The 12,769-nt window shown below is 37.2% G+C and overlaps 1 protein-coding gene across 1 annotated transcript in view; it reads right to left on the bottom strand.

Annotated features, from left to right (window-relative positions):
- Window positions 1-7,356: 7,356 nt before the first annotated feature.
- The window catches only part of DEFB112 (defensin, beta 112), a 14,139-nt gene continuing 8,726 nt past the window's right edge, over window positions 7,357-12,769 (bottom strand). Inside the window, exons 3-4 of the mRNA XM_014536277.1 lie at window positions 11,756-11,896; window positions 7,357-7,523 (exon numbers count right to left, since the gene is read on the bottom strand). Coding sequence (XP_014391763.1) covers window positions 7,357-7,523; window positions 11,756-11,896 — 308 coding nt within the window. The remainder of the gene's footprint in view (window positions 7,524-11,755; window positions 11,897-12,769) is intronic.

Raw genomic sequence — 12,769 nt, 5'->3', positions numbered from 1 at the left:
TTGTTTCATTCTGTTTATAATACTCATAGAATGACCTACAAAAGAGGTCACAGATCCAAAGCAGAAAGAAATCTTTTCTTTTCTTTGCAGATCATTTCACCCTCACTATGCAAAGTTCCATAATTCATATTCATGACCATATTGCTGTGACACTTTTTTCTACTTCTGGCTGCTGGAAGGAAAGAGTAGGTGGAATTGTAATCCAGCTATGATATATGAAATGTCCTAAACCATGTGAATTTAGATCAGGAGTCAGAAATGGCTCTCAGGCCAAATTCGACCATGGAAGGTTTTGTAAATAAAGTATTGTTGAACATGACATACCCATTTGTTTAGATGTTGTCTGTGGCTGCTTCTGCCCACAGCATACTTGTTAATTGCAACAATGATAGTAGTGGACTGTAAAACCCAAAATGTGTACTATCTGATACTTTATCTTTACAAAAAGTTTCCCAATGCTTGACTTATACTTTTTCATTAATACTAGAGAGTGTTTTCAGGAGAGAAAATGGCAGCACATTCCAAGATTGCAACTTCAATTTTTTTATATTATTTTTTTAAATTTTGTATTAATTTTTGGGGGGTGACATTGGTTAATAGGATTCTAACTTTGATTGTTAACTCTTTGTTTTTCCTTCTTAAATTCCTCTTTCAATTATTAATTCAGCAATTACTATTAAGAATCTACCAAAACTCAAGTTTGGCTTCAGGTACCTGAAAGGCAAAAGCAACAGAGTTCCTGCCCCTTATTCCAGTATTATCTCTTCTGGGAAAACTTTCCCAGGATTTTCTCACAAGCATGGCTACTTCTGTCCTTGTGTTTCCTGAACTCTTTATTTGTTCCAGTCATTCTGCTTTTATATCACCCTATCTTGGTTAGGAATTTTGTGGAACACTATCCTAAATCTTGATTGAAAACAGGATCTATAATAAGCAAAATTATCACAACCTCCAATTCTGATTTTGTCACTTATTTATATTTTCTCCTTCAGGTTTAAGAATTACACTGTTCAGAAAATTGTGAAACTTTTTCAACACAACACATCTTTATGTTGATACAAAATATATAGCAATGTTATACACAACTTTGATGGGTATTTGGAAATTTTGCAAGAGGAGAATTAAGATTATATTAAAATTTAATTTCTAAACATATTGCCACAAAGCATATATTTAGGATATTTATTTTACTTTAGTTCCATCAACATGTATTTGTGTATCATAATGTAAAAGTTATTTCTTTGTTATATTTGGGTACATTTTTTTTCCCTTCAGTTTATATCATGCCTCTACATAGTGCTTATGTTACCATATCCTGAATTTGTATCAACAGTAAGAGCTCTAAATGGATTGGGAAGATACCCCTGAAAAGGACAAATGTGCATGCTTTGAGAGTAAGAGAAACATGGTTAAAGAATGGATGAAAGGAATATCTTCTTTCTCCTCCAAGAGACTTTAAGGAGGCTACATACAATTTTATTAAAATTAACTAATGGACAGCTTCATAGAACTTTTATAAAGATTAATAGAACCAATTTAAATAAAATACTTAGCATACAATTCACTAAATGTGAATAAAAATGTCACCTATTCATGCTATACTTGGAATTACCTCTTAATGAGACACTGCAATTTAGGAGCAAGTATTTATAGTTTAAAGTTATAGTTCTAGAAAATGGCATCACACTGATATAATTCAGCCCTGAGGTAGTAATGTAAACAACATTTAATATTTAGTTCTTTTAATATCAGATATTAAAAAACAAATAATGAAAAATTTTAAACATACAGTATGTGACCTGAAATAAACCTTAGAGATATTCATTTTGTAATTGAAAACACTGAGGTTGGTTTCCAGTCCAACAAAGAGCTTGGAAGTCATCATTCCTATCCTCACAATAACAAAACAAAAAAATGCTGAATAAATGGAAAATCAATAACTACTCTTAGAAGTATTTAAGAATTGAGTTCACAGAAAACCACAGCCCTGAAACCCAGAGAGACAGGTGAATGCCAAGAATCATAGCCTACCTGGAGCAGAAGCTGCACCCAGAAACTGGTAGGAGCATTTAAAGGCTACTTCACTGATTGATGAAGACTGACTATAGACTGATTTGAGGGAAAAACACTCCTGGGATCCCAGTTCTATTGAATCCTTCACACTTTTGTGCATTTTTAAAAAATGTACTTTTATTGATTTCAGAGAGGAAGGGAGAAGGAGAGAGAGATAGAAACATCAATGATGAGAGAGAATCATTGATTGGCTGCCTCCTGCACACCGCCCACTGGGGATCAAGCCCAAAACCCGGGCATGTACTCTTGACTGGAATTGAACCTGAGACCCTTCAGTCTGCAGTCTGACACTTCATCCACTGAGCCAAATCAGCTAGGGCCTTTTGTGCATTTTTATCTTCAAGAGCCCACCAGGTTATCAGGGTGAAGAGTGGAGAAAAATCCCCTCTCCCCAGCAGGGAGAGGAGGAAAAAGCCCCTTTGAAAAACTCCCAGAATGTTTTATTCTCCTTAACATGAAGAGGTATGGATGAAGCTTAAATGCATATTACTAAGTAAAAGAAGCCAGTCTGAAAAGGCTATATAAATTGTATATTCCAACTATGTGACATTTTGGAAAAGGCAAAATAATTAAAACTAAAAATATCAGTGGTTGCCATGGGGGAGGGAGGGATAAATAAGCATAACATGGATTTTTAATGCAGTGTAGCTACTCTGTATGATACTATAATGGTGGATACATGTCATTACAAATTTGTCAAAACCCACAGAATGTACAACCCCAAGAGTGAACCATAATGTAAACTATAAATTTTGGGTGGTAATGATGTGTCAATGTAGATTCATCAGTAGTAACAAATGTACCACTCTGGTGGGGGAAGTTGACAATGGGGGAGGCTATGCTTGTGTGGGGGCAAGGGTAGAGAAGAAACCTCTGTAACTTCCTCTCAATTTTGCCTTGAAATTAAAACTGTTCTGAAAAGCAAGTCTATTAAAATAAATTTTAAAAATAAATATTCTTGTTTAATGGAGAGAAGTCTTTACTTAAAAGTTTACCCTTCTAAGGATATTTCAAATCTAAATAAATGGGCACAGATTTTTTAAAATAAATTAGTAATAGAAAATGAACAGCAACAGCAATTATGATATAAAAACTTAAAGGTTTAAGTAAACTGAGAAATCTCTATTAAAGACATTTCTGCAAAAAAAAAGAAGATAAGTAGCTTTATAAATATAAGCACAGACTCCAAAGAGAGCAATTTTTCAAAAGATTGACTTTTTCTCTACAGTCTTGCAGTTAGTAATCTCATAAGCAAAAGATTTAACACAAGTGGTATGTCAAAGAGTTATAGAAAATTCTGTGTAATATAATAGTATGAATTTGCATTATCACATCAACCTGAAGTGCAAAAATCATTACTGTAGCTTGGTTTGTCTACCCACTTAGCAAAAAAAAAAAAAAAAAAAAAATCTTCGAACTATTGGCTTACTTTAATTTTTCATTATTACCATATATAATAATACTATTTACAGCCTATCTATAATTTTTATGTTTGCTTTCTGCCTGAAATATGAGCTTCCCAAAGTTAGAGACTGATGGTTGTCTCACCACTCTAGCAAAGCAAAAGAATATTGCATAAGACTCAATTATTTCCTCATTATCTATACTAATAAAAGGGTAATATGCTAATTAGACTGGACATCTTCCAGACATCCTTCCGGACAAAGCCACGGTGGCAGAGGCTGAGGCAGAGGCGGTTAGGGGCAACTAGGCCAGTAGGGGAGAGCAGTTATGGACGACCAGGCTGGCAGGGGAGGGCAGTTAGGAGCAACCATGCAGGCAGGCAGAAGTGGTTAGGGGCGATCAGGCAGGTGAGTGGTTAGGAGCCAGTGGTCCCAGATTGTGAGAGGGATGTCGGGTCTAAACTGGCTGTTGGACATCCCCCGAAAGGGTCCTGGAATGGACAGGGTGCAGGCTGGGTTGAGGCCATGCACAAATTTTGTTCACCGGGCCTCTAGTTTGTTAAATAAATAAGTTAAGAAAATGTGACAAACATAAGACGTTAATTTAGTCTCTGACCATCCATATATGGAGAGTTGGCACTTTTCCACTGTGTAGGGGTGTGTGTGTGTGTGTGTGTGTGTGTGTGTGTGTGTGTCTGTTCATGTTAATGCTCCCTTTTAATTGCAATATAGAGTAAAAATGTTAATTTTGTCTTATCTATTCATTACTTAGATTGTTAAAGGTGAAAGTCATGTGTAGAAGGAGAAGGGTATAAACATTACCACATATCTTTTTCCATATTTATCCCACCTTGACTCATACTATTAAAAATATTATCTCCAAGGATTATAAATTGCCTGTTATTTAGTATTTGCTATTTTGTTAATTTAATTTAAGTAATTAAACATTATTCTGCCATTCAACCAAACTGAAAGTATCATATGTATTTGTGACTTTAAATCCAGACCAGCTTTTACTAATATTACCACTACAATCACCACCACCAATAATGATATGTATATTATGCTTTTCTAAGACTTAATTCTTATAAATGTGTACTATAATTGTTTCCATTTTATAAAAGAGAAAACTAAGGGTTTAAAATATAACCAAATAGCTTAGGGTCACCTTGCTAATAAATGGCAGAACCACCATTTGAAAATTGGAAATCTGAGACATAGTCACCAGTATCCAATATTGCATATTCCTGAAAGCTGGATTCTCTGAACATAGTGTCTTTTTTAAAATTTATTTTTATTGTTGAAAGTATTACAGATGTCCCCTTCAGTCCAAATTAATGTGAAAACTTACAGGGAGAATTCTGGGAGTGTTAGTACAACACTTGGGGACATTGAAGAATTGTAAGAAAAGGAAGCATTCCTAAGGCATCATGGGATTACTAAACCAGGGCTGATATTTATCTCCAATCCTTCAATTGATAATCCATAGTATAGTGACCTGAATATAAAAGCTACATATGCTCACATTTGAATAATTATTTATAGATGAAGAAACATTACATATTTAAAATTATCTGTTCAGTGAACTGTTTTCCTGGAGTTATGGTCATTATGATAGATCTTTGTAATGCAAAGATCTTTCAAGATTCATTTGCCTGATTTCAAGGACTAAGCAACTTGTAATAAACCAAGGATGCATTACACATGCTTAAATAAATATGTCAGTAAACACAGCTTTGTCTCTGACTGCTCTGGATCTTAAAACTTGAGGTTCACTTCAGCTCTTACATTCCATAAGATAGCAGGATGTAATGATGCTGGGGTCCAACCCCAGCAGGTCCAGGGGTCCCCAAAGGTGTGGACGGAGTTGGCGAAGAAGGAATGACACGGAGACAGCCTTCAGTTGATCAGCAGCCTAGTCAGGACCTCTAGCCAGGATCTCCAGCCAAAGTTCTGGTTAGGATCTGATGTTTATTGTCTTGTTACATCTATATTTATACCAGCCGATTTTAATCCTGTCAATTTCTATTGCAAAGGTTAGGGCGTTTCTTATCTCCATTCCAGGGAGTAAAGATTATGTAGCTTAAGCGTGATTGTTTGTAGTTAAAGTGATTAACTACCCGCCTGGCACTTAGTTAAGGGGTTGTATCCCCTCCCTAACCTCAGGGAAAAATCCCTACCTGGGGAAACAACCTTTCTCGGAGAGGTGACCTTGGTTAAAACACATGGCGCTTAAGGAGAGCAAACATATTAAGAACAATATGCTATATATGCCAGGTCCCTTGAAACATATGCTGTGCAGATGTTTCTTTCCTGCAGCGACTGTGTCAAGCAGCAAGGATGGACCGGCTTCTGGCATAATGAGAGCATATTAAGCTATGAATTTGAATTTGAATATCCTTGACTTATTTTGGGAGTCTGGGTTCTTTAACTCCTCAATCCCCAAGATTCCTCATTTGTAGAAAGAGGATACTGTGAGGAAAGTACATGGCACATGTTTAATTTATTTTCTTTAGAAAAAATCATTTCTAATTTGAGGGAAGAACTTTCTATATGTAAGTTTCCATGAAATATAAACACTAAGAAAAATATCTTGTGTGTGTGGGAATATAGGTATGTCTGTGTATATGTATTAAACTCTAGAGAGCTTTTAAATGTAATTGTATTTATTCAGTTTATCATCTATTTTAATTTTTTCTTTCCTTTTAAAGTTGTTTTTAGTGTAATTTATTTATAATCAAAGGAACAAACCTAAATAATCCAACTAGAATTTTAAAACACATAATTTTGCTAAACTGGTAAGAGAGAAGTTGAGAAGCCAAACAGAATGGCAATGTAATTAAAAAATTAACAATAGCAGGTGTCTGCTGCCTGCTACTGTGCCTGGAGCTGGAGACAAAGACAGAAGTTGTAGTTCCAGAATCTAAAAGCTATAGTTGGTTATACAGTGGGATCTAGAACTATGATGGAGGTTACAAAGATGAAGAGAGATGAGACCATGATGGGAGTTGTAACCAAAAATAGAATTAGCCAACAGTGCCAGGAAACACTACCTTCAAACAGAGAGGAAGAAGTAAAAATATTGAGGTTTTTCTCATCCACCATGCACTCTTCCTGTGGTACCTTCAATTGGCTGGATTCACCGAGAAAACAGAAATCAATGGGGCCTAAAAAATATGGTTTGTATTTAAAAAAGGAAAAAAATGATTATAAGTAAAATAAGTAATCAATACACAGTTTTATGTAAGAAGATATGCAGATGGGAAAAATGAGCATACAAAAATATGTTCTAAATTATATGGCATGCAAATGAAAACGAGATTCCATCGCACACTTATTAGAAGGGCCAAAAACTGAACACTGACAAACTAAATGATGAAGAGGATAGGGATCAACAGGAGCTCTCATTCACTGCTGGTGGGAATGCAAAATGGTATGGCCTCTTTTAAGAGAGTTTGGTAGTTTCTTATAAAACTAAGCATAACGTTATCATACAATTCAGCAATAATGATTCTTGGTATTTACCCACAGGAGTTGAAAACTTATGTCCACCCTCAGACCCTGCACACAGACCGTTATAGCAGCATACTAAGCATAGTATTTGCCCCAGAATCACATTTAACATGGTAGTTCCAACACGGACTGTTCTTCACTCTATATTTATTCCTGAATTCAAAGCTCCACTCTGTATTCTGACTCTTTCTTCCAAAGAAGCACAGTGCTCATAGTGATTCAGGCTGAAATATGTTTTATTTAATTCTTTATTCATCAGAGACATGTATGGACAGAAACACTAGGCCACAAATGAAGTAAGGGAAGGAATGAAGGATTGAGAAGACAGTTGATGTTGGTCTTCTTTTTTGTGAATGAGGCTCTCCAGTTAGTAGTACTCCCCAGGTTCACATTCTCTTATGCAGCAGAAAACTGTAGGTATTACACAATATACCATCCTAAATTCTTTTTCACCACACTTCTTTTTACATTGGCCACTTAGCTTTACACATATCTCTGAACGATTAAAAACAAAATGGTCCTCTTTACTTGAAGCTGAAAGAAAGCAAGAACAGATGGAATTAATAATCCAAGTTAAAAAATGCCAAGATTTCATAGAAGTCACACAAATAAATAGAGACCACAGAGGAAAGAATTTTTTTTTTTACTTTTTCTTTTTTTAAAATATTTCTGTCCCTATCTATACCAAAGCAAATCAAGGAAACCAACCAGCATCTAATTCCTAAGCTAAATGTCTCACCCTTACACATTTCAGTTGATTAGGTAGTGAACCAATAAGAGATACCTGGAGAGCTGGCAATTTATTAATGCCCCCCTCTGTCTGTCTTGATCATCCCCTGGGACCATTGAATAATGAAGAGGCCAAGCGCCATTTTCTTCTTTTTTATTCATAAACTTCGCCCTTTCCTCCTCCATAAGGTTTCATTGTTCATTGTATCCTGACGTCAGTCGCTCTAAAATACTGAAAACTACTGCATTACTTCATTCACATATCTACAGTCTTCTTGGATCTGCACCCCACCCTCACCTGAGGAGTTCTGCTTAAAAACAGATATTTTGGCCCTGACCAATTTGGCTCAGTGGATAAAGCATTGGCCTGCGGACTGAAGGGTCCCGAGTTCGATTCCAGTCTAGGGCATGTACCTTGGTTGCAGGTACATCCCCAGTAGGGGGTGTGCAGGAGGCAGCTGATCAATGTTTCTAACTCTCTATCCCTCTCCCTTCCTCTATGTAAAAATCAATAAAATATATTTAAAAAAAACAAAAACAAAAAACAGATATTTTGGGAAATTAGCATAACAAATGGGAAATTAACAGAAGGGATGAACATTTCTGAGAGGCTCTTAATTTGTCTGTGCTACTCCACCCTCCCTGGCTTTTTCCCTCTCTCACACTTACGTTTCCAAAACAACAAAAACTTTAAAAATGTTTTTTTCTCTGTCTCACTTTGCATCATAATTCCTTTGGTTTTGTGAGGTCAACAATCATAAGGAATGACTCAGAGATTTAGAAACGAGGTGTTTTTGTCCCCAATGGAAGTTCTGAAATGTAAGAAGTGGTTTTTGTTTTGTTTTTTATTTTTCATTTCCTGTATTCCCACAGAACAAAACTAGAAAAAATTGATGCAGATCAATGGAGAGCCAGGTTTTGGTTCAATATAATAAATGACTTTTTAACATGTAAAGCTTTTATTGTAATCATGAAATATCTTGTCTTAGAAAGTATATATCTGCCATCCAGGACCAATATAATCAGGCCCTACTAGACATAGTTTAAAAGTGAGCCAGAGTGGATGAGCCATTGTCCATGATGCCTATCAGCATGCTTTCATCCCACATACCTTTTCATTTTATTTTGAAATTAAATTTATTTAACTCTGTAATTAATCAACCCCTTTACTAAAAATATTTTAGTACAATATTTTTACAGAGGGTTTTTATATACATATCACTTAAAATAAAGGAGTAATATTACTGATACATTTTGCAGCAAGCATTTTAGGCAAGGAAGATTTTGAGACAACACTATCCCTCAGTATCCTAGCCTATATAATGAAAGGCTAATATGCAAATTGTCCCCTTGACTGGGAGTTCGACTTGGGGGTGGGGCTGGCTGGCCAACTGTTGCGGCCCCTCCTGCTGACTGGCCCTGCCCCTAATAACCCCCACCCCATCCCAATCAGGGTTGGGGCTGGCCAGCCAACAGCCCAAAGCCCTTCCCCCTGGCTGGCTTGGCCTGATTGGCTCTGATAGGGGCAGTCTGGCCAGACCCCATCCATGTATGAATTTATGCACCGGGCCTCTAGTTCTTTAATAATATGCTGGATTTGCAGATCAGTTTTGGAGCTAGCACTCTAAATGGCCCAGTTTGGCTGGCAATTGCACATTATTTGTAACTAAAAATAAAAATAGTATAAACCCAATATTTACTCTCAGATGAGGAAGGTATGTCTCATAATCCAAACAACCTCAGCATAGGCCTAAACACAGAGCAACATATTACACAGAGCATTCTGAGAAAAGAACAATTTTGCCCAAACTCTTGCATTCTTTTCTTTCTAAAAATATTTTCTTGTATTATAATAAAAACCACAAAATATAAATTCAAAGCTTAATGTATTAATATGTATCAAATATCTATGTAATATCTTTGTCTTCATCTTTTTTATTCTTTTTGATCTCTAAATGTGTGCAATCCTCAAGACTCTTTCTTTAGTTTTCCTCTTTCCCCCCATCCACGCATCTATCTATTCATTCACTCATTGATTCATTAAATAAATCATTATTGAGTACCTACTGTACAGCAAGCACTGTCATAACCACATTTTAGCATTGATATAGTGGCAAAACAAAGCAAAGCAAAACTAAAGAAAACATGTGGTCCCTATGTAACTTGACCAAAGCCTCATCACTCAGTCTTTTTCTTAACACTATCACAAAGTAACTCTTTCTTTACCCTCCCACAGAAATTTACTTATATCACTCACAAGGAGTTTATAAGATGCTAACTTAAGAAGACATTTTGCTAAATGGCATGTCAAATCATGATTGAGATAAAGACTAAAACAGAGAAGAGTTCCTTTTTAAATCATTCCCCAACACCCAGTCTAGACTTTTGTTGCTCAATTGCCTCTTCAAGTTATCTTAATTACACCATCTTTGGAATTAATAAGGATACTTTAATTATTTTTTGTATATAACAACTAGAATCCTGGCGCACGGGATTCGTGCACTGGTGGGGGGGTGTGGCCTGTGGGGATGGCTCACTGTTGGAGTGCTGCTCATCACAGTCAGCCGAGCGGCTGTTTACCCGCCTTCTGAGCAGCTGCTCCCTGGTCCGGCATCTTCCATGGAACCGGAGCACTTGCCCCCCGGGACAATAGCACTGAGAGGTGGCAGAGTAAGCCTCAGTCCTGCTGCGGCCACAAACCCACCTCCCAACCTCCATGGTCAGCTCTGTGAACCCGGAAGTGGCACTGCACGGCCTGTGGGCATCCAGAGGAGGCGGCAAGGAGCCAGGAGGAGGAGTCTGGGTTGAGGAGGCAACAATTGCAGCCCACCCATGGCCCGGGGTTCACAGTGAAGCAGCTGTTCATCCCAGTCAGCCAAGCGGCGCTCCCACTGTGGTAGTGCACTGACCACCAGGGGGAAGCTTATGCATTGAGCATCTTCCTTCTGGTGGTTCGTGAGCATCATAGCAACTGGTTGACCAGTTGTTCTAGCCGTTCTGCCATTCAGTTGCTGGGCTTTTATTATTTAGAACTAGAGGCCCAGTGCACAAAAATTCATGCACTCTGGGGGATCCCTCAGCCTGGCCTGCACCTTCTCACAATCCAGGACCCCTTGTGTAGGGTCCCTAGGCCTGGCCTGATATCAAGGTCTATTGGGGCTTTCCTTCCCCTGGCTGCAGACAGCTGGCCCCACCCCTGCCACTGCCACTGTTTGCCGCCTGGCCTGCACCTTCTCACAATCCAGGACCCCTTGTGTAGGGTCCCTAGGCCTGGCCTGATATCAAGGTCTATTGGGGCTTTCCTTCCCCTGGCTGCAGACAGCTGGCCACACCCCTGCCACTGCCACTGTTTGCCTTCTGTGCAGCGCTGATCCCCCCCCCCCTCCTCTGCCACTGGTGGCCTCCCTCTGTTGTAGGGTACGATGGCTGGCTGGCCTGGGCCTCCCTCTGCGGGGCGACCTCTGGCTGGCTGCACACCTGCCACAGAGTCACTGCCAGTAGCCTGGGCCTCTCTCTTTCTTTGCTGGGGGTGGGGCCAGCCCGGCGAAGGGTCTCTGGTTGTTCTGATCGTTATGCTTATGGTGGCTGGCCTTTTATTATATAAGACATATTTTTATGTTTCCAAAAATATCAGGATTATAGACAATGGACTGTGGTGATTGACAAAAGAAATTACGAGGAAAACGGAGACAGCAGTCTGAATCCTAAGCATAATGGCACTAGCAACATTAAAAATCAAACAAACAAACAAACAAACAAAAAATAATGCTGAGAGCAATGATTGGAGAATATTTCCTCAGAAATAGGAAGGACATTTGTCTAGACAGTGTTTCATAAAAAATGAGACTCTATGACTTTAAAATAAAACTTCTTTCTCATTTTGAACATAAAATCCGCATTCATAAAACTGGAAGATGAAAGACAAGAGCTAAATACATAGGGACTAGGACAAAGAACATATTTAGAATATTTTCTTCATTGCATTTAACAGTTAATAATTAAATGTGCAAGATAGAATTATACTTGTTTTATTTTACCTGTGTTTATTTTACCTGCATGATTTTGTGCCTTTTCAAATATTGTGGAAGGATTACGTATCTCTGAGTATAATTTCTCAAACTTCTTTCTACATGTTACTGCTCCTGGCATGGAATTGCTAACAGGTTGGCCAGAGCCCACTGCAAAAGAAAAAGGTTACTTCAAAAGTATAAGAAAAAATGTTTTGAAATAAGGACACTAATATTTTTGTCTTTATTTCATAACCCTATAAACTGTAAGAGGTTTTAGAAAAATAATACATATATAGCATATATTTCTTTAAAGTTGGGTTGAATATGTAAATGAACATCTTGATTATTAATAAGATGACCTCACACTGCTTTTGTAAAGAAGGAATAATGAATTAATGTGGGCAAAAGGCAGAATAGATGCTAGCTATTAAAGTCACCATTAAGAAAAAAAGCATCATCCCATATTAAAATCTAGGTAAATCTACATAATGTATCAGAAAACTTCTAGAAATAGATGAAATTTTAATGAGCATGTTTCAATTAATTTGTATGAAGATGATGAAGAAAAACATTACTTATTTAACTTAATTCCAACTCCTTGAGTTACAAGAGTTACATTATCAATTGAAGTTCATTCATGTGACCCTTTTGGTGAGAAATTGTCAGCTAAAAGCTATTTATGTTTGAATATCATTAGAGCAGAGTAGAAATGAAAGAATGGGATACAATACATTTATTTTATGTTAATCTCCTTTGAACTCAGTAATGACAGATATCATGGTGATTCAGGGAAAGTAGCAAGAAAAAGAAGAATTTAACCGAAAGTGAGTAGATGTATGGTTAGTCTTAGTTACGAATGTAATAAAATTACTTTCAGCAAGCCATTTAACCTCACTTAACCTCTGTCATCAAATTTATCCAAGCATAAATTATTCCACTCCTATTTAAAAGACTATTAGTATATTAAATAGGAAGAATTTGAATATTGAATAAACACACATTTCAGAGATTGAGTATACCACTGTAGCACTATTCCAACAA

The sequence above is a fragment of the Myotis brandtii genome, unplaced genomic scaffold (assembly GCF_000412655.1).
Source record: "Myotis brandtii unplaced genomic scaffold, ASM41265v1 scaffold16, whole genome shotgun sequence".
NCBI classification, from domain to species: domain Eukaryota; kingdom Metazoa; phylum Chordata; class Mammalia; order Chiroptera; family Vespertilionidae; genus Myotis; species Myotis brandtii.
The sequence above is the reverse complement of the archived record's forward strand: the minus strand, read 5'-3'. Positions and strand labels throughout refer to the sequence as shown.